The 22,395-nt window shown below is 46.1% G+C and overlaps 1 protein-coding gene across 1 annotated transcript; it reads left to right on the top strand.

The window, feature by feature from the left end:
• The first annotated feature begins 5,204 nt into the window (after nt 1-5,204).
• Nucleotides 5,205-11,528, top strand: C1QTNF12 (C1q and TNF related 12). Its single transcript, XM_058039459.1, has 8 exons — nt 5,205-5,357; nt 5,802-5,921; nt 6,655-6,766; nt 7,170-7,351; nt 8,201-8,309; nt 8,665-8,755; nt 9,962-10,040; nt 11,375-11,528. Exons 1-8 carry the CDS (start codon nt 5,205-5,207, stop codon nt 11,471-11,473), a joined length of 945 nt encoding a protein of 314 aa, XP_057895442.1. The 3' UTR covers nt 11,474-11,528.
• The last annotated feature ends 10,867 nt before the right edge of the window (nt 11,529-22,395 follow it).

The following is a 22,395-nucleotide window of genomic DNA, read 5'->3' as shown; positions in this document are numbered from 1 at the left end:
GCCCTTCCTGGGTTGTGGTGGGGTTTTGGGTCTTGCTGCTGGTGAGAAGTCAAATTTATTGGTTTTATTGTCCCAAGAATTGGTTTTATTGTCCCAAAAATGGGGGGTTGTGTCCCACAATTCAGCATCTGGGGCTCTGGGGATACAGCACCTGGGGAGGGAAAAATTCCAGTTTTGGGGTGGGAATAACAAAGGAGCTCCTGCAGAGCAGCTGAGTCAGAGGAAAACCCCAAATGTGGTTCCACTGGATTCAGGATTTGCTTTAATTCTTAAAAAACCCAAAATTCCTTTGGGATTCATCTGCTGAGGTAAGACCTTAAATTTTGTTTAAAACCATCAAAACCCCAGCCCAAATTTTTTGGTTTTTCCCCTAAAAAATTGTTGCATTTAAACCCCAAAATTCCAATACTTTGGAATTCCCTGGATTTGGAGGAAGATTTGTGGGATCCCTGTGGATTCCAGGATTTGGGAATGGAATTTTTATTCCCATTTTTTGGGGTTTATTTGTGTTTTCCTGGGAATTCAGCTTTTGCCCCCCAAAAAAAGAAAAAATTAAATTTCAACCTCTCCCTCAGGATAAAATCTTGGGATAAATCCTTGAAATTGCAGCTGCAATTCCGTGGATTTAAAAGTTTGGGAATTTTCCCACTGAATCTTTATTTTTAATAAAAATTCCTGGATTTTGGGGGGATTTTCCCCCCTTTCCTGGGTTTTCCAAGCTCAGAGGAGTGGGAATGGCTGCGTTGTAAAGTGATTTATTCATAATAAAAATCCATAAAAAATCGACTTTGTGGGGCTTTTTTGGGGAATAAAATTCCATGGGGAAAAAAATGGGATTTGGGATATTTCAGTTCATAAATAAAATAATGAAAATATTAATTTTTCCTGATTGCTTTCCTTTTTTCAGTCGGATTTTCCAGCTTCCCTTGGATGTCTTGGTGTCTTTCCTTCATCATTCCATAATTTCTGTAATTCGTGAAATTTTGGGATATTTTTGGAGCATTCCTGCTGATAATTACTGATTTTAATTAATATTAAATTATAAATAATAAAATATAATATTATAAACTAGATAGATAATAATTGCAATTATATTAAAATTATATATCTGATTTGTTTATAGACAGATTATAAATTATGAATACTTAATAATTTAATTAATAATTACAGGTAATTTAATTATTGATTAATCAGGGATTAATTAATCCTGCCATTTTCATGGGGAAAAAAAATTGGATTTTTAAAGCCAGAAAATCCGTGTCCAGCAGAAAAATCACCAAAAAAGGGGGAATTAATTCCATAAAAACTCCAGGAATTCCCAAATTCCTGGAATTTCTTTTGGGAATGAGGACGGCTCATTAGGATTAATTAGGAATTCTTAATTAGCGCCGGGAGCTTTGCCCTGCCGGGTTATTTCCCTTTTGGAGTGGCAGAAATTTGGGAATTTTCTCCATTTTCCCGGGAATTTGGGGTTTTGGGGATCGGCCACGAGGTGGCGCCACCGTGTCGGGAGTTGGGGCTGGAGCGGATTTGGGGAATCCTGGAAAATCCTAAACTGGGAACGATCCCAAATCCCGAAATCCCAAAATCCCAGCCTGGGGGCGGCTCTGGGAATGGGGGAATTCCCTGGGGAATATTTTATGGGACTAAAATTGGGAAAAGAATTTTTGGGGCGATCTCCAACCTCTCCAGGAGAAAGCCAGGATGGGATGATCCCAAAAATCAGGAAAAGGATTTTGGGGATTATCCCAAAATTGAGAAGAGGATTTTGAAATTGAGAAGAAGATTTTTGGGATGATCCTGAAATTGGGAAGAGGATTTCTGGGATGATCCAAAAATCAGGAAAATTATTTTTGTGATAATCCCAAAAATTTGGGGATATTCTGGGGGGATTTTGGGGATTTTTCCCGAAAAATCAAGAAAATGATTTCTGGGATGATCCCAAAACTGGGGAAAGGATTTTTGGGATGATCCCAAATTCGGGAAGGGGATTTTTGGGATTTCCCAGCCTGGGGCTCTGGGAATTCCATCGGCCCCGGGAAGGTCCCGCAGGCGCCGGGGAAGTCCAAAATTATCAACAAATCCCAAAAATGAGCAACAAATCCCGCCTGGAATGTGCTGGGCTGAGCAGCCCTTAACTCCTGCCATGCTGGGGGCATTTCATCGGGACTTTTCCCCTTCCCAAATTCCAGGGTTCCATTTCTTCCCATTCCCAAATTCAATTTTATTCTTTTTTTTTTCCCTTCCCAAATTCCATTTTTTTTCCCATTTTTCCCCGTCCCCAAATTCCACATTTTCCTGGAGGTGCTGCCAAAAAACCAGGGGAAAAAATTTGATTTTTCTGGATTTTGGGTTGGGAGTGTCCCGTGCCTCAGTTTCCCCAAGATCCAGAGTTTTCCTCCCAATACAGAAAACTTTTTCTCCTTATCCACAAAACTGGGAAATAAAACAGGGATTCTGCTCTATCCATGCTGGAGTTTATCCCGAGGCAGGGATTTCCAGCCCTGCCAGGTGCTCCAAATTCCCAAAAAAACCCTAATTTCCCTGGGATAAATTTCCCCCAAAAAAGCTGATTTTCCTGTGAGAAATTTGCAAAACCCTCCTGATTTCCTCAGGATAAAATCCAAAAAATCCTGAATTCCCTGGGATAAAATCCCCCCCAAACTCGGATTTTGCTGGGATGCGCGGGGAGGGAGCGGGCGCTGATCCCGATCGGGGGCAGTTCCATTATCGGGGAATGTCATGGGATCGTGGAGCGGCGCCTGCAGCTCCTCCTTTTTTCCCTTTTTTTTTTTCCCTGTTTTTTTTTCCTCCTCCTTTTCTGGGAGTTGATGGAAACTCCTCCGGGAAGCCGCGAGGAGCCGGAGCCGCGGCAGGAGCTGCGATTTGGGATCTGGGATTTGAAATTTGGGGTTTGGGATGGGGAACCCGCGCCCTCCTGCCCCCTGACAGCGCCGGGGGCTGCGGGGATTTTTTAGGGAAAACCGAAAAAAGGAAAAACTTCGGGAAGCTCCACCTGCTCCTGCCGGGCTCGGGAGGTTTCGCTTCCCCCCGCGGAGCTTTTGGGGTGTGAGGAATTTGGGGTTTGGTTTTTGGGTTTTTCTCGGGGGGGTGTGAGGCATTTGGGGTTTGGGATTGTTTTTTGGGATATGCTTTTTGGGGTTTGTGTTTTGGGATGTAAGGAATTTGGGGTTTAGGATTTGTTTTTTGGGGTGTGAGAGGTTTGGGGTTTGATTTTTGGGGTTGTTTTTAGGGATTTCTTTTTTGGAGTGTGAGAGGTTTGGGTTTTGGGATTTGTTTTTTAGTGTTTGAGGAATTTGGTTTTTGGGATGTGAAGGATCTGGTTTTGGGAATTGTTTTTTGGGGTGTGAGAGGTTTGGGGTTTGGTTTTGACGGTTTGGTTTTTTTGGGATGTAAGGAATTTGGGGTTTGGGATTTGTTTTTAGGGATTTGTGTGAAGGGTTTAATTTTGGGGTGTGAGAGGTTTGGTTTTTGGGATTTGTATTTTGGGGCGTGAAGAATTTGGTTTTGGGGATGTGAAGGATTTGTTCTGAGGGATTTGTTTTTTAGGGCGTGAGGTATTTGGGGGGGGGGATGTGAGGGGTTTTTTTTTGGGATTTGAGGGATTTGGTTTTTGGGATGTGACTAATTTGTTGTATGGGATCTGGTTTTTTGGGGTGTGAGGAGTGTTTTTTGCCGTTTGTTTTTTGGGATGTGAGGGGTTTGTTTATTGGGGAGTGACAGTTGTTTTTTGGGATCTGTTTCTTGGGGTGGGAGGAATTGTTTTGGGATGTGAAGGATCTGTTTTTTGGGGTGTGAGGGATTTGTATTTTGGGATCTGTTTTTCGGAGCGTGAGGGATTTTTTGGGGGGCGTGAGGGGTCTGGTTTTTGGGAACTTTTTTGGGATCTGTTTTGGGGTGCGAGGCATCTGTATTTTTGGATCTGCGTTTTGGGATCTGTTTTTGGGCTGTGAGGGATTTTTGGGGTGCGAGGCTGGGTCTGTCCCCCCAGGGCCGGCCCGGGATGCCCGCGGTTCCCCCGGTCCCGGTTCCCCGCAGCGCCGAGCGCAGCTCGAGCGTTTCTCCCGGGAATGGACGGGGCGGCGCCGGGCTCTGAGCCGAGCCGGGCTCAGCCCTGCCCCGCAGCTTTCAGCACCTCCAAAACCAGCCTTAAACCCAACCGGGGAGGGTTTAGAGCCTCCAAAACCAGCCTTAAACCCAACCGGGGAGGGTTTAGAGCCTCCAAAACCAGCTTTAAACCCAACCGGGGAGGGTTTAGAGCCTCCAAAACCAGCTTTAAACCCAACCGGGGAGGGTTTAGAGCCTCCAAAACCAGTTTCAAGCCCCATTTCGGGGGGCAGAGTAAAACCAGTTTTAAATCCGATTTGGGGTCAGAAGGGGCTGAGTAAAACCAGTTTCAAACTGGATTAAAGGGGTCAGAAGGGGCTGAGTAAAACCAGTTGCAAGCCCCATTTGGGGGGTGCTGAGTGCCTTTCAAACCAGTTTTAGGCCGGGTTTAGGGCAGAGCATCTCCTTGCCTCTGGGATTTCTGGGAAGCTCCCACGGACTCAGCTGCATCTCCTGAGGATCCAGAATTCCAAACAAATTCCAAATAAATTCCAAATAAATTCATCTCTGGCTTTTCCACCCCGAGGAGCTGCTTGGAACCTCCTGGAATTTGGATTTTTTTGGACATAAATCTGCTTGGATCCTTCTGAAATTCTGATTTTTCTTTATACAAATCCAGCTGGGTCCTTCTCACCTGCTTAATTCTGGATTTATTTTAGAGACAAATCTGGCGTTTTTTGCTCCTGAAGGATTCTCCTCCAGCTCCTTGATTCTGACCTGGTTAACTTGGATTTATTTTGGACACAAATCTGGTTTTTTATTGCTGATTGCTTGGATCCTTTTCACCTGCTTCATTCTGGATTTATTTTAGAGACAAATCTGATTTTTTTTTATTGCTTCTGAAGGATTTTCCTCCAGCTTCTTGATCCTTACCTGATTAATTTGGGGTTTTTGGGTTTTTATTGGTACTGGAGCATTTTCCCCCTGGCTCCTTGATCCTGACCTCAGAAATTCAGATTTTTTTGGACACAGATCTGATTTTTTTGGTCCTGGATCATTTCCCCTCTGGCTCCTTGACCCTGACCTGGTCGGTTCCAATTTTTTGGGACACAAATTGGATTTTCCTCGGTGCCACCATGCGGGGCTGGTGGCTGCTGCTGGCGCTGCTGTGCCACCAGCTGTGTCCCCGCATGGTGACAGCAGCCAGGAGGGACAGGGACAGGAGGGGCAGGAAGGAGCACCCAGAGCCCCTGAACACCTCCCTGGCCAACAGCGAGGAGCAGCCCAAGGTGGGTTTCCTGCCTTTTCTGAGCTGATTTCGGGCTCATTTCACCAATTCTCTTTGGTTTTTTATTTAATTTTCATTGTTCTCCATGTTGGGAACAGCAGAGAACTCCCAAGGTGGATTCTGGGAGTTGAATGATCCATTTTTCCATCCCCTGAACATCTGGGTGGGTTTTCCATGGAATTTCAGGGGATTATCAGGGAATGGGAGTCCCAGCAGTTGCAAAAAGATCTCTGAGGGACTCAGAAAAAAAATCTGAGGAATTTTCAGAGCTATTGGCTCCTCCTGATCCCTCAGTGTCCTCCAAAAGCAGCACCACCAGCCCAGGATGGATTTTTGGGACCCTCTGAGGCCACTTCTTGTCCTGGTGTGTCCCCAGCTGCTGGGCTGGATTTCTGGGAGCCCCTGAGCTCAGTCAGTGCATGATCCTTGTCCTGGTTGTCCCCAGCTGCTGGAGGCTGCAGATGCACGGCTCACAGACCCCCGCAGGACCTGGATCTCCTTCGTGCACCGCCCGGATGATGGCAGCAACTCCAAGAGGAGATGCAAAGGCAAAGACAAGAAATTGGTAGGATTTGCACTCCACGTGTCCCAGTTTCCATCCTGCTGCTCATCCTCAAGGTTCCAGCTTTTCCCAGCCCAAAGAGTGCTAAATTTCCTTTTTTTGTTGTTGTTTAATTTCTCCATTTTTGAGAAATTTGAGCCTTCTTGCTTTGGCAGAGGAGATGTGGGAATTTTGAACCAGCCACTCCTAAACTTGTCTCTCAAATTGAGCCTTTCTCATCTCTCAAATTGAGCCTTTCTCATCTCTCAAACTGAGCCTTTTTTAGGTTATTTTCCCACTCATTAAAAACAAAATCAGTATTTTTTTTCCCCATCCAAGAGATAAAGTCCAAGTATCCCAAAGGATCAATTAATCAAGGTGTGGACAAGTGGTTTATTTCAAATTAATGAGCTGAGTGACAGCTCATTAATCACGTGGCACTTTTCATCTACTGCTTGGACAATCTTGGATTCTTTTAATAATTTTAATTATTTGAGGAATTATCTGCATCCTCTGAATGTCTGGGCAGCTTTTCCGTGGAATTTTAGAGGTTTATCAGAGGAATGGGAGTCCCAGCAGCTGGAAAAAAATCTCTGAGGGACTCTCAGAGCTCTTGGCCCTTCCTGATCCCTCAGTGTCCTCCAAAAATTATCAGGAATTTTCTGGGAACAACCCCCCTCACGTGTCTGATGTTCCTGTAGGATTTTCTGCAATTCCCAGGTTTTAATCCCAAATTTTCCTTTGTTTGTTCCCTCAGCGAGGCCTGGTAGGGCCTCCGGGGCCTCCTGGGCCTCAGGGACCTCCAGGAGCTCCAGGGGCTGAAGTCACCAGGGAAGTTCTTCTGCAGGAGTTCAAGGAGATCTTGAAAGGTAAAAGATTTTAAAAAGTCAAAGATTTCCAGAGGATATTCAAGGTAAAGGGTGTTAAAGGCTGGAGGAGCTTTGTTTTGGTGAAGAACCATGAACCAAAATGGTGACCAAAAATGTTCCCCCAGTGCTGCTGGGCTTTAATTGGAGATCCAAGTGCAGAATTCCAGGCACACATTAATGGTTTCATAGGCCAGGCCCTTAAATGAAGATTTTATTTCCTTTTATTTCATTTTTTTCCTCTTTTCCCCTCAGAAGCCATGGAGCACAAGGCCTCCCTGCCCATCTCAGCCCAGCCCAGCCAGCTGCTACTGTCCCTGGAAGAGGTTCCCTCACAGGAACAGCCAGGCCATAAAATGAAGATTTTATTCCATTTTATTTCATTTTGTTTCCCTTTTCCCCTCAGAAGCCATGGAGCACAGGGCCTCCCTGGCCATCTCAGCCCAGCCCAGCCAGCTGCCCCCGCTGCTGCTGTCCCTGGAGGAGGTTCCCTCGCAGCGGCGCGTGGAGGAGGCGTTCCACTGCAAGCTCAAGGGCCAGGTGCTGGTGGACAAGAAGACCTTGGTGGAACTCCAGAACTTCCAGTCGGTGAGGAACTCCAGCCTCATCCTGCTGGGGATCAGCTCCAGGGCTCTGTGGGGCTTCTGCTCAGCCCAGAAACTCCTCTGGGGCTGAAAGGAAGAGACAAATCCATGAGAAGGTGTCCAAAGGAGGCCACAGGTGGATCCACCTGGGATCCCCTTTTAAAATTCATTGTTCTGGAGGTTCTGCCTCTGGTGGATCCACCCTGGTGAATTCCCTTTTAAAATCCATGATCCCAGAGGTTCTGCCACTGATGGATCCACCTGGGATCCCCTTTTAAAATCTGATATTCCAGAGGTTCTATCCTTGATGGATCCCCCTGGGATCCACTTTTAAAAATCTATTATCCCAGAGGTTCTGCCACTGATGGATCCACCTGGGATCCTCTTTTAAAATCCACCATTCCATTATTTCCCAAACTTTTGGCAGCCTAGCTTGGCAGCCAGGCAGGATCAGCCCTGAGGCATGGGCAGGGCTGGAGGGAGAGCTGCTGCCTCATTAATTAGCAGGGAAAATGGGACTAATTAAGCCATCCCAGCAGTGGGCTGCTGCTTCCTGTGCCTCAGGCATGAGGTGCCCAATTCATTCCTGATTTTTCCTGGCTGGGAGCTGCTGTGGGAGGCTCTGGGTGCCAAACTGGCACCGCAGCCAGGGACAAGAAGAGTCGAGTTTGGGCTTGTGCCCTCTGGGAAAGGGGAATGCAGAGCCAGAGCAGAGCAGGGATTTGGGATCAGCACAGGGATGGAGCCAGAACAGAACAGGGATAGATTTGGGATCCGCACAGGGATTCAGGCTCAGCCCAGGGATTCAGGATTCAGGCTCAGCCCAGGGCTCAGCTCTGTTCTCTCTCCACAGCCCGTGGCCAAGGGCGCATTCCTGCGGGGCTCGGGGCTGAACCTGGCCACTGGGCGCTTCACTGCCCCCGTGGGTGGCATCTACCAGTTCTCAGCCAACATCCACATCGGTGAGTGCTGCCCCAGAAAGCCTAAACACCCCAGAGAACCCCTGGAGAATCCCCAGATATTCCAGAGGTTCTGCCACTGATGGCCCATGATGGATCCCCTTTTTAAATCTGATATTCCGGAGGTTCTATCCCTGATGGATCCACCCTGATGGATCCCATTTTAAATCTGATATTCCAGAGGTTCTGCCCTGATGACCAGTGATGGATCCACCTTGTATCCATTGCCTTTGGCTCCATCAGATAAGGAGGAACCCTCTGGCACCTCCTGCAGCCATTCCAAGGCTGCTGGTGTCCCTCTGTCCCTCAAACCCCAGAATTTGTGGGATTTCTGACATTTTCCCTCTGTTTCTCCCAGACCACAGCGAGCTGAAGAGCAAAGTGCAGCTGCGGGCGCGGGACAGCGTGCGGGTGCTGATCTGCATCGAGTCCCTGTGCCACAGACACACGTGAGGCACCCCAGGGGCACTCAGGGGACTCCTTCCCTCTACTTTTCCACATTTCTGAACATCTCAGCCAACTCTGGAAGATGAAGTTCACCAAAAGTGGATTTTATGGCATAAATTATTTTTTTTGTGTCCCAGGGGAGGCTCAGGGGAATTTTGGGAGCTTTTCCAGCAGAGGGCAAAGCTGTGACTCTGTCCTTGGCCCCAGACCCCAAATCCCTGCCCAGGTTTATTTTAATGCCCTGCCCTGAGCTCCTCCAGAAATCCACAGGTCCAGAAATCAGGGTGACTTTGGGACAGATCCCAGAGCACTCAGTATGGATTTGGGACAGGTCCCAGAGCAGTGGGAGTGATCTGGATGGATTTGGAACAGATGCCTGAGGATGGATTTGGGACAGATCCCAGGTCCCTCAAGATGGGTTTGGGGCAGGGATTTGGGGCAGGGATTTGGGACAGATCCCAGATCCCTCAGAATGGGATTGGGACAAGTCCCTCAAGATGGGTTTGGGGCAGGGATTTGGGGCAGGGATTTGGGACAGGTCCCAGTCCAGGCGCGCGGGGCTGGGACAGACGGACGGAGCCGGCAGCAGCAGCGCTGGGAGCCTGCCTGGACACATTTCCTGTGGAATTTCCTGGAAATGCCAGCCCTGACTCACCCATCCATCCATCCATCCATCCATCCATCCATCCATGGGGCTGGAAAGGCCCCGGGTTTTGGGACGAGCCCCGGAAGCTCGGGAGGAGCAGGGGAGGGCTGGGGCAGGACCTGACACAGCCTCACCTGAGCGGCTGCCAAGGGCTCCAACCTCTCCTTTCTCCTGGGAAAAACTCGCTGGGACTTGCTGGGATTCATCACAGGGAAAAATATAATTAATAAAAATTAGGAAAGGAGTTGGTTTAATTGGGAAAATAAGGAAAAGCCAGGATTAAAACTGAGTTTAACTGGGTTTGTGCTGAGTGGCAGGTGCCAAGGGGCTCCCACTTGCTATTTTTGGTGGAAAAAGCATGTTGGGATTTGCAGGGATTCATCACTGGGAGAAAAGTAATTAAAAAAGAAAGGAGGAAAAGGGCTGATTAAATTGGGAAAATAAGGAAAAACAATGATGGGCAGGAACCAGCCAGGCTTAAAACTGAGTTTAACTGGGCTGAGCAGGTGCCAAGTGACTCCAACTTTTCATTTTTTAAATCTGTTTATTTCTTATTTTTTAGGTCCTTGGAAGTCATTGCTGGCCTGGAAAGCAACAGCAAAATCTTCACTGTTTATGTCCATGGCTTGCTGCAGCTGCAGGTGAGGCCCTGAAAATTGGGAATTTCTGCCCCAAATCTCTGGGCAGGACAAGGAATTATTTCCTGGACTCTCCCCTGGAATTCCAGGAAATAAATAGCAAATAAATAATTAAATAATAAATAAATCCATAAATAATGATAATGTTAAAATTAATAATTATTAATAAAGAACAATAAAATGAATAATTAAATAAGTAGCAAATAAATAATAATTAAATAATAAACCCTCTTTGTTCCTACATCTAAAGGAGGGAAATTCCTCACCTGGGGCAGCACCAGGAGGAAAACCTGACTGGGGTTTCACATTCTGAATTGAAGGCATGGGAAAAAGAAAAATCCAATACTTATAATAAATTTTAATTTATTTTTATTTCCCAACTCTCCCCTGGCATTGCACTCCCAGTGGAGTTCTATTTCCAACGGAATTTCCATTCCCAATGAATTGAAATTCCATTCCCAAGGGGATTTCTTTGGGAATTTCTATTCCCAGTGGGATTTCCCCCCTCCAAGGAGGGGGTCTGAAGGCACTTCACCCAAAAATGTGTCAGGACAGGAAGGATTTTTTTTTTTCAAAAAAACCCAAAAAACCCCAGACCAAATTCCTTCCAAAGCCACAAAAATTCTTCCACGTCATCAGCTCGGCCCCAGACTTGGGCTGAATTCCTGCTGGGGATTTCAGGTTTCTGTGTGCCAGGCTCTGACCCCCAGGAGAGCACTGCACTGACCTGGGGCTGAGGAGAAGCTTCCAGAAGGGAATGGTGGGACTGGGATTGTGGGTGTGGGGTTTGGATAGAGGGTGAGATGTCACAGGGTGGGAAACTCAGAGTTTGGGGTTTTAGAATATGGAAATAGCTATAGAGCAAGATGGAGGTTTTAGGGTGGTGGCTGGTCCTTCTTCTTCACCTCCTTCTCCTTCTCCTTTTTCTCCTTCTTCACCTTTTCCTTTTCCTTTTTCTCCTTCTCTTCCTCCTCCTCTTCCATGGCTTTGGGTGGTTTTGTGTAATTGGATAAAAACTCCACATTGCAGGCCATGGGTGGTTGGTTATTGAGTAAAAAGTAAAAATAATTTCTTAATTGGACACTTTATCCTTAAAAGGCCTTCTAGAGACAGACAGGGCTCCATTTTTTGGTGAAGTGCTGCAGAACTCTCAGTTTATAGGACAATAATATAGATAAGAACTAACAAACATCTGAGTCGAAACAAGAAATTCCATCTCCCACATTTAATCCCAGCCCTGGCTAAAAAAGAAGATAAAACTCAGCAGATTCCTGCTGGTGGGAGGGATTTTCCCCTGTTTTCCCTGCAGAAACTCCCATTTTCCCACTTCCCTGCAGGCTGGCCAGTACACCTCCATCTTCGTGGACAACGGCGCCGGCGCCGCCGTCACGGTCCAGCCCGGATCTGATTTCATGGGAATGCTGCTGGGAGCCTAGCAGCGAGGATGGCACCCCAAAATCCCCAAAATCCCCAATTTCCTGCCTTTTGGACTGAAAATAACCCCCTCACTTTGACCTTGAAACTGCTCCCTGCTCCTGCAGAATTTGAGTTCATCCCCAGCTCCTCCAGCTTTGCTTCCAGAAGTTGCTGCTGATTTTTGAGGTCCTCACCAGCTCGTTCTTCATCAGAATTCTGCTTTTTGTCCTCTTTTTACCCCAAAAATCCCTTGGAATATTTAATTTGTGCTTCACCAGGCGCTCACGGAGCAGCACGCTGACTTTGGGGCTTGTTGTGTTGTGATTTGATTATTTCACTGTAGCACTTGTAACCAGCACGGGTTTGGGTTTTTTGGGGATTGATTTGGGGTTTGTTTTGGGGTTGGAAATGAAGGATTGAGATGGGAAATATCAGAAATAAATCAGTGACTCTTTTCTGTGTGGTGGGGAGGAAGGGGACAAGGATTTTCCAGCAAAATTACTTTTGCCAGGGGGTTGAGAATGGCTTGGATCCTCTCCCAGGCTCAGATTTGGGTGTATTTGACCAGGAAAATGTTGAATTTTCCTACAATCCAAGGAATCCAAGGCTTGAACTCTTTTATATCCTTTATATCAAAATAAAATTATATATTATAATTATATATATAATATATATAATTATGTCTCTAATTATATATTTTCTAAATATAATTATATATATTTTATATTGTTCAAAAATATATAATATATATGGTTATATTTATATATATGGTTTTCCATAGTTTATATAGACAGTTTTCCCAGTTTATTTATTCACTCTCCCTCAATCCTGGAATCCCAAACTCTTCCTCAGTGCCAAAATCCCAAACTTTTCCCCAACCCCAGAATCCCAAACTCCCCCCATTCCCGTGTCCATCCCATGGGTTTATCCCGCTCAGGACCCCAAAGGAGGAGCAGGGATTTGGGGATTTTTTGGGAATCTCTGGAGTCCCCTCCCGTCCCCCCAAACCCCCCGTGCTGAGCAGTTCCCTGTCCCACCCCGTTTATCACATCCTGGCATCGCAGATTTTTGTTTCATTCCCGTTTTTTTCTGGCTCCAGGAGCTCTGGGAGTCAGGAATTTAAATTGGTGTTCGCAGAGGAATGCGGATTTGGGTGCCAAAAACCCGATATCATCTGTCTGGCACCTCCAGGGCAGGTGATTCCCGGGAAAAATGGGAATGTTGGGCTGGGATTGGCACAGCCTGCAGCCCTGGGGGCTTCTCCTGCTCTCCCAGCACAGGGAAAAAGGGAATTTCCAGGATTTTCCAGGATTTTTCTGCTGTTCCTCCCTCCCTGCCCATGCCCAGTGGCTGTGGAGTCATTAAAGGTGGAAAAATCTGGGAGAAATCTTTAATTCTCTTCCCCACTCCCTGTCCCCAGTGTTTGGGAGCTGACCTGTGGGACTGGGATGTGGGATGAGGAATTTTGGGAATTTGGGAAGGGCAGATTCCAAAGGGGAATCCAGGAAAATCAGGGAGCTGCTGATCCTGTGAAAGCAGGAAGGACCAGTAAAACATGGCATTTTTATGGTTTTTTACTATGGAATGCTCCCTCGGGGATCTTTCCCAGGGAATCAGGGATTGGGGTCCTCAGAAGTGCAGGAATTCTCCCAAAATTCCCATTTTTATTTTTTTTTTTCAGGAGCTGTTTTCTTTTCTTCCCAGGTTTTGATTTCTTTTGTCACTTTGATCTGCAGACCAAGAGCGGGAGGGGATGGGAGGTGAGAGGCGGTCACGGGATATTGGATTCCCAAAAAAAAAAAAAACATGGAAAGGGGAAAAAAAATGGGAAAGGAAAAGTGAAAAATGAAAATCTGAGAGGGGACGGAGCAGGGGGGGCTGAGGGCATTCCCTAGGATATTTTGGGAATTTTTCACTCTGTCCCCAAAAACTGGGATACGATTCCAGAGCTGGAATTCCACTTTTATCCCTGGATTTGGCTGGGACTGGGAGAGATCCATGGAAAATTCTGGTCCTGGAACTTCCAGAGATTCTGGGTCCGAATTTGGGTGGATTTTGGGGGAATTTGGAGTTTTCTCTGTGGATTTCAGGGAGTTTGGGGTTTTCTGGGTCCAAATCCATGCAGATTTTGCCAAGTTTGGAGTTTTCCGTGTGGATTTTAGGGAATTTGGAATTTTGGTGAGTTTGGAATGTTTTGGGTCCAAATCCATGCAGATTTTGTCAAGTTTGGCGTTTTCTGGGTGGACTCTGGGGAATTTGGAGTTTTCCGTGTCCAAATCCAGGTGGAATGTGGATTTTGGGGCACTTTGGAGTTTTCAGTGTGGATTTGAGGCAGTTTGGAGTTCTCTGTGTCCCAGTCCAGGTGAATTTTGGGACTCTGGATTAGATCCCTTTCCCTCCCCCCTGCAGGAGCCGCTCCCCGGGACAACACCGAACCTCGGGAACCACAGATTTGAGCAACTTTTGGGAATCTCCTCCTTTTTTCCATCATTTCCACCAAAACCCGCCAGCCTGGGCATGGAGCCAGCAATGAAATAATCCCAATTTTCTTTGGGAACGGCTCGAATTCCCTGCAGGCGCCACATCCCTGCCCGGGGGGTGGGATCCTGCTCGCCTGGCTGGGCTGGAGCCGGGATTTCCCTCTTTTCCCCTCCTTTTTCCCCCTTTTCCCCCCTCCTTTCCTCCTCCTTTTTTCCTCCTTTTCCCTTTATTTTCCCCCTCCTTTTCCCCTCCTGTCAATCCCAGCTTTTCACTTTTCCCAGAATTTTTTCCTGGCTCCCAGTGAAAATTCCCAATTTTCTGGGATCAAGCCTGTGGACGGGGGAAAGGGATGGGGTGGGAAAAAATAAAAATCCCTCCAAAAAAAAAAAAACCAGGATAAACCCCCTTTTCCAAACTTCCAGCATTTTTTTCCTCCTTGGAGAGGGAAAATGGGGGAGAGCAGAGGCTGCAAATCTTGGGAAGGATTAGGGTTTGACTCGGGCTCCAGGAATGTAAATGTGTCTGGCTCCATCCTGGCTGCAAATTCCTGCCTGGAGCCCGGGCCCAGCCTTTGTTTGCCCACCCTGGATGGGCTGGGAGTGCTCAGACTGGGACTTGGGAGGGACCAAACTGGGATTTGGGAATGGCCAAACTGGGATTTGGTAATGGTCAGAGTGGGATTTGAGAAGGGTCAAACTGGGATCTGGGAGTGTTCACATTGGGATTTAGGAAGGCTCAAATAATTGGGATTTGGGAGTGCTCAAACTGGGATTTGGGAATGGTCAGACTGGGATTTGGGAGTGCTCAAACTGGGATTTGGGAGAGGTTTTGGTTTTGTCGAGGAGATTTGGGGGCAACAGGAGGAGTTGGGGGTAAAATTGTGGGGATTTCCTTTCTTTTCTCTTCCTTTCTCTTTCCCCTTTCCCTTTCCCCTCATCAAGCCCAAATATTCAGTACCTCAGCACCTTAAAAATTAATTTTTAATTAAAAATCACCTTTTAGGGATGTTTTTTCCCTTAGGTTTTAACAATTCCCATACCAGGATAAGGCCGGGATGTGCTCCCAAATCTGCTCCCAAATCCCGCTGTCCTGCAGGAGTGAATCCGCACAAAATCCAGGTGTGAACTCCCAAATATTGACCTGTGTGTGTGTGCAAAATCCAGGTGTGAACTCCCAAATATTGACCTGTGTGTGTGTGTGCAAAATCCAGGTGTGAACTCCCAAATATTGACCTGTGTGTGTGTGCAAAATCCAGGTGTGAACTCCCAAATATTGACCTGTGTGTGTGCAAATCCCAAGTGGAAAAATTCCCCCTGGGGAAGGAGCCAGAGCTCCCAGGGAAGGGAGATGAAGGGATCTGTCAAGTGGAATTCCAGGAGAAGTGGAAACTGCCAGAAATGGAGAGTCTGGAATGTGCCTAAAATAAATATTCCCTGCTGGGTGTTTATTTTGTCTGGAGGTTCCTGTTCAGGGCTGCAAATCCCTGCCTTGGGGTTCTCCAGGGAATGAAGGTGGATTTGGGATTTGTCTGCTGCAAATCTTCCCCTCATTCCCACATTCCCTGCAGGATGAGGCTGGAATTGTGCTGGGATGCTGTGGGATCACCCCTGGAATCCCAAAAGGATTCAGCTGGGATGGAATTCCAGGGTTCCTCCTCCCCTTCCTCAGGGAAGCAGCTGAGAATCCTTGGAAAAGCGTCCAGGTGGGATTTAAGTCCCTGCCTTGGTATTCTCCAGAGAATCCAGGACTTGACATTGTCCTAAATTGGATTTTGGAATTTATCTGCTGCAAATCTTTCCTTCATTTCCCCATTCCCTGCTGGGATGAGGCTGGAATTGTGCTGGGATGCTGTGGGACCACATTCAAGTCCAGCTGCTCCATTTGTTTTCCAGGATTCTCTGCTGGGATAAAAACCCCAAAACTCCCTCAAAAAATCCCACTTTGGGAGCACAAATAATTGATCATTGTGTTAATAATAACTCCCAATATTTGGGTTTATTCCACAAGGCTTTATGTTTATTCCGTTTTCTTCCCACACCTTTGGTTTTCCTGAAGGAATCCCTTTTTCTTTTTGGGATGTTTTGTGGGTTTTGGGTTTCTTGTTTTTTTTTTTTTTTTTTTTTTTTTTTTTTTTTTTTGTTTGTTTGTTTGTTTGTTTTTTGTTTTGGTGGAATTTTGGGGGTTTTAAAAGATTTTCTTTCTGATTTTCAGCTTGCTGCTCAGTGCTCCCACCAGGACACATTTCCTGGTTTTCCTGGATTTCCTGGATGGAATTCCAAGCTGTTTTCTCCCATCTGGAATCCAGACACCCACAGCAGATGTTCCCACTAATCAGAGCCTTCCAGATGTTCCCACTAATCAGAGCCTTCCAGATGTTCCCAGCCTTGGGATGTTTGTTTTACACAGGCAAAATCCCCAAAATTCCCCTCCAAATCCCAAATCCAAGAGGGAAACACCATCCCTGGGACTGATTGTGTATTCCTAAGGGATCTTGGAGCCTTTTCCCAGTGGATCATGGAGTCTTTTCCCAACAGATCCCAGTCCCCTTTCCCAATAGATCCCAGCCCTTTCCCCAAATGTTAGGAAAATTAATCCACAAAAAACCAAAAGACTCTGTCTCCTTTTTGGACACAAACCTCTGGTGTTTGTGGACTGATTTTCCTAACACAATAGATCCCAGCCCCCTTTCCCATTGGAGCCCAGCCCCTTTTCCCAACGAATCTCAGTCCCATTTCCCAATGGATCCCATTCCCATTTCCCAGTTCTGGGAAGGCTCCAGGCACAGGAATCCCGGGAATTCCAGCCCCATTTCCCAACGGATCCCAGCCCCATTTCCCAATGGATCCCAGCCCCATTTCCCAATGGATCCCAGCCCCATTTCCCAATGGATCCCATTCCCATTTCCCAATGGATCCCATTCCCATTTCCCAATGGATCTCTTTCCCATTTCCCAGTTCCGGGAAGGCCCCAGGCGCAGGAACCCGGGCGATCCCAGCCCCAGGAGGGCCCAGGGTGATCCCTGCTCCTGCTGCCATTCCCTGGGAATGCCGAGCCCCCCTGGATGCAATTCCCCGCTGCCAGCGCGGCGCGGGTCGGACGGAGCCCGGCTGGAACGGCGTCTGCAGCTTTAATTCCCTAATAACAGCTCTGCCCTCCAGCCAGGCTGGAGCCATCGCCCGCAGCAGCCCCTGGCATGAAAAACTCCTCTGTGTCTGTGACACTGGGGCCTTTGATGGAGCAGCCCGGGACGGTTTCAGCAGCGGGGATTAAATATCCCAAATATCCCAATTAGTGCAGTTCACAATTAGTGACAATTAGCTGGTCCCTCTCCAACATTCCCCAAGTCCCCATCCTTACAGGAGGAGGAGGGAGGCAGCAGCAGGAGGATGCTGCAGAGATTGTTTTGGGGATGGTGAGGATAAATGCGAGGTTAAATCCACTTCCCAGCCAGAATCCCCCATCTCAGTGTGATGGAAAAATGGAATTTTGGGATTCTGGCTTGCAAACGGCAAAGGAGAAGAGGCTGGATCTGCATAAATTTGCCCAGCAAAATTCTTTATATTAATATAAAGAAATATTCTCTTCTATTCTATTCTATTCTATTCTATTCTATTCTATTCTATTCTATTCTATTCTATTCTATTCTATTCTATTCTATTCTATTCTATTCTACAACGAATTCATTAATTTGTATTCTGTATCCTGCCCAAGCCCCCAAACACAGGATTTTCCCTCTCACTTCTTTGTGGCAATGAGAGGAAAAAAGCTCTGACAGTTTTGAGTCCCAAAATGTCCAAGGCGAAGCACAGGAATGTTCAAATTCTCCCCAGTTCTGGCTGGAAATCCAGGTGGGTTAATAGCTGTGCTCTTGAGGGTCCCAATCCCTGCTAAATTTGGGAATCAAAGGTTGGAAAAGCCCTTTAGGATCCTCAAAACCACCTGGCTGCTGTTGTTCTCCAGGGCAGCTACAATAAAATTCTCCTTTCTCTGGATTGTTCTGGATTTGCCCAGAAAAATGAAAAAATAGGGAAAAATTCCTCCTATTTCCCTTTAACCAGTATCCCCCATTCACAACCAGGGCAGGATGTGAATTCCCAGCACTGCGGGGTGATCTCAAGAACCCCTTAAGGATCATTTAATCCCGATTTCTATCCTGAATTTTGTCTTTTCCTCGCCTTCCCTTTCCTGCTCTGCAAAGCCAGAGAGGGGAACAGGCAAAGCTGTGGGAAAATGTTGGATTTAAAGCGTTAAAAAAGGAGAGGGGAGGAAAGAAACCCCAAAATTCCTGGCTTTTAAATCAACCTCAGCGTTGCTGATACAGTTGTTTACGAGCCGCTGTTCCAGCCCATTTCACGGACAAAAGCCAAGGGAAATGAGCTGTTTGATGTCTGCAAAGGCATGGAAAAGCCATGGAAAAGCTCCCATGGAAAGGGAAGTGCTGGGATAAACACTCCCTGATTGCGGGGAAAGGCTGCGGGGAACCAGGGATCATTCAAGGAATGGGAGCATTCTCCTGGAATTTTCATCCCCATGGGGAATATCCTGAGCTGGGAGGATCCATGGGATCATCAGTTCCCATCCTGTTCCTACAGGACACCCCCAAATCCCACCTTTTGTCCAAACAGGGAAGGAGCTGCATGTACCCCTCCAGGGAAATCAGGGATCATTCAGGGAATGGGACTCTGGGACACCCAGAATCATGGAATTAGGGAATAGCCTGAGCTTGGAAATCAATCCCTCTCCAAATTTTCTAATCCAGGTTTATTTTCTCTTCATCCAGGTGATGCCTGAGGTCCCATCTGGAGCCACTGCCAGGATCAGGAGATGCTGACTCCACTCAGGAATTCCTTTTCCAGCCTCCTGCCCCGGGCTCTGGTTATTTCCTGCCTCCTTCCCAGTAGGAATTGCAGGTTTTTAAATTCCCTCTTGGAAATAAAAAGGTAATTTTCCTCCTTAATTCCTCCTTTTCCTCTCAGTCCTTCCCCTGAGGTGCCCCCAGGGAAAACCAGGCTAGGCCAGTCCCGCTATCCCACACCTTGCAATATTTATGGATTTTCTTGGAGACAGAACTCTTTGGGAGCCTGCAGCTCAGGTTTTAGAATTTATTTCGGTGTCTCCAGCCCTGCTGTCTGAGCCTGAAAATAGCAACCGAGGCTGATCTTATCATCAGCTCTTGGAGACTCCAATTATCTCCTCCCGTGGCTCCGCAGAAATTGGATCCTGGTTATTGTTTTGTTATCCCACTCCCTGTCCTCAAAAACCTCCCAGCCACAGCCCTGGAGCTTTCCAGGAGCCAGGCTGGAATTTTATAAAGTGGGAGATAAGCAGAATTCCCGAAATCCAGCCAGACCTGCACCCAAAAGCCTTGGGGCCAATGTTCTGAGGGAGAAACTGAGGCAAAATTTCCATTTTAGCGGATACTCCTGATCAATTCCTTTGCAATAATGGATTTATGGCACCAGGATGGGATTTGGGAAGTCTGTCCTTGGATATGGAGTGGGAGATACCAGAAATCCTGACTCCAATTCACTGTAATTCCTTAAATCCCGCCAGGCCTGCACGCCAAAGCCTTTGGGATCAGTGCCTGAGGGGAATGATTTGTTCCCAATGTTCTGAGGGAGAAACTGAGGAAAAATTTCCATTTTAGTAGTTCTTCCCACTCAATTCCCTTGGAATAATGGATTTATGGCACTGGGCTGGGATTTGGGAAGTTTGTCCTTGGATATGGAGTGGGAGATTCCAGGATTCTGCTCTTCCCAAAATCCAGCCAGGCTTGCATCCCAAAGCCTTGGGCCCAATGTTATGAGGGAGAAACTGAGGCAAAAATTCAATTTTATCACCTTTTCCCACTCAATTCCCTTGGAGTTATGGATCCACAGCACCAAGCTGGGATTAGATTGGATATTTGGGAATATTTCCTCACTGAAAGGGTGCCCAACCACTGGAATGGGCTGCCCAGAGAAGCAGTGGAGTCCCCATTCCTGGAAGTGTCCCAAAAACCTGTGGATTCCCATCCCAAAAACCTGTGGAAACCCCTGGATGTGGCACTTGGTGACATGGTTTAGTGGTGGGTGCTTGGATTTGTATCTTGGAAGGTTTTTCCTGCATTTTTAATTCCAAGGAGCAGGTGAGTCACTCTCATCCCACAAAAACCCCAACCTCCTCGCCAGGAATCCCTATGGAATTAAAGGGAATGATAAAGAAAAGCAGGATAACGCAAATTTTTCCAAGTTGTTGTGCACAGCGCCTCAAATTGGGAAAATCCTGAAAATTCTCCCGATGTTTTTCACAGCGGGATTTGGGAAGGGACAGCAGGATCTGCAGAGCTCTGGACTCTGAGGAGATGCAAATCCCAGCAGGGAAAACGTCACCCAGGAAACTGCAAAAAAACTCCAATATTAATCCCAGTCTGGGATTTCAGTTGAGCAAAGCCATGGATTCACCCTGGATCCAGCCCAGCACATTCCCAAGGGTAAGCTGGACACTCATTTTTGTGGGATCAGGGCATGGAAAGAAGGAGAAATAATTACCCAAGATAAAATCAGAAGGATTGGCCCCAAATTCCAGCTCCTAGCACCTCAAGCATCAGGATTTTGGCAGATCCAGATCCAGAATCCTGGCTCGAGTCCTTCCCTAAAATCAACACCTAAAGTAAATATTTGGAATTGTCCTGGCCAGCAGCAGCTCTGGATAAATGTTTTTTCCAGTGGTTTGTGCTGTGATGATTCCAAGCCCTCTGGCACCACCCCAAATCCATCGATCACCGGCGGCAACTACGACGTTTTCCTTTCCTTCAAAAATCAGAATTATTCCTTTTCCAGCCTTTTTTGTTCCTCGTGGATCTTGTGCTTTGTGGGAGCTGCTCCACTTGGCCAGAGCTGGAGAGTGGAAAATAAACAGGGCTCACATTCCTGGGATTTTGGCTGTCAGGGGAAGCAGGCAATGATGGGGACCACCAGAAAGTGGGAATTGTGGTTTTCCACCAGGAGATGTTCTTCCCAACTTCCTGGGCATTCCTTGGCACCTTCCAAAATCCTTTGGAAATTCCTTTGGAAAATGACATTTCCCAGCTCAAATCCATGGAATCTTCAGCTGAGGAAACCCCAAAAATTCCTGATTAAAAGGGGACAGAGGGACTGGCATTTTGGGTTGAGTTGTTCCTTTAAAAAATCCAGGAATGGTTTTCATTATTTTAATTAAATTTCAATAATTTTATTAATTTTCCTGTATTTTAGGGGCTTTTTCAAAGGTTTCTCTTTAGGTTTCCACATCAATTTCCCATGGATTCCATGGAAAAACGTGGTGGCCCCATCCGCAATAATTCCCTCATAATTCCATTTTTTAATTGGAAAACTCCTTTCCCTTTTCCCCCAATTATTTTATGTTAAAATCAGAGCCCACCACCCGATTTTAGTCACAAACATCTGGTTTTAAACAGTTAAATTACTTTTTTTTTAAGGAATTGACACTTCCAAAGGCTTGGAGTGACATCTAGCGACTGCCTGGGACAGGCAGGAAAATCTGGGAATAAATTCTAAAAGAATCCCTTTGCTTCAACAGCAAAACCCCAAAGTTATCCCAAATTATTTATGGGAAAAAATCAGTTTATTTTCATTTTTGAGGGAAGTTTGAGTTGTCTGAGGGTGGAATGTTTGAAATTTGGAGGAAAATTGATTTAAAAAATATTGGAATGCTGAGGATTAAAGATGCCAAGGAAATCAAGGGGGGGGAAATTCTTTTAAAATAATTTGGTCTCATCCTTACCTGATTTTGCTTCCCAGGTGGAATTTTCCAGGGAAAATAAAGGGTAAAGGTGGATAAAATAATGGGAAAATGGATGTTATTCTGGGAATACTGATTTATTTGTATTTTTTTTCTGGGAAAATAAAGAGAATACACTGGCAAGAATTATAAATAAATATAATTATAAATAAATATTCACATTACAGGTAATTTATCACGACACAGACAACAATGATGAACCTCAGATGGCAAATGGACGTTTAAAAAACTGGAAGTTGCTGACATCTTGGAAAATTCCTGCTTTGGAATAGGATATTTGGGGAAAAAATACTCCTTGGTAATCCCTATGCATGCATTACAATAATAATTATTAGAATAATAATTATAATAATTGAGTTCAACATGCTAAAATAATTGAGTTTTTGCAGGATTTTAGTTTTGTTTTAGGAAAAAAAGCCTTGAAAATTTTAAAACAAAAAATCTTCTGAAGATTTTTGATCTTCAGTTATTAATTAATTAAAACAAGAATAAGAAAAAAAAAATCCAATGTAACTGATTCCTTTGGTATTCCTAATTCCTAAAATTTCTAATTTTGCTAAGCAAAAAGAAAGAGAAATTGGCACCTTTTTTATTTTCAATTTTTCTGCGCCATTTGTCTCTTCCAGCCAGAGTTGGGAAGGAGGGAATGGAATGGGAATGAAAGTGCAGAGTGCAAAAA

This window comes from Melospiza georgiana, chromosome 22 (assembly GCF_028018845.1).
Source record: "Melospiza georgiana isolate bMelGeo1 chromosome 22, bMelGeo1.pri, whole genome shotgun sequence".
Taxonomy (NCBI): Eukaryota; Metazoa; Chordata; class Aves; order Passeriformes; family Passerellidae; genus Melospiza; species Melospiza georgiana.
Note: the sequence above shows the minus strand (reverse complement) of the source record. Positions and strands in the feature narration are given on the sequence as shown.

Excerpts from the sequence above, each read along its gene's own strand:
- C1QTNF12 (XM_058039459.1), top strand. The coding sequence starts at position 5,205 with ATGCGGGGCTGGTGGCTGCTGCTGGCGCTGCTGTGCCACCAGCTGTGT. Across the intron at positions 7,352-8,200 it reads AACTCCAGAACTTCCAGTCG|CCCGTGGCCAAGGGCGCATT; the intron begins GTGAGGAACTCC and ends CTCTCTCCACAG. Across the intron at positions 8,310-8,664 it reads CTCAGCCAACATCCACATCG|ACCACAGCGAGCTGAAGAGC; the intron begins GTGAGTGCTGCC and ends TGTTTCTCCCAG.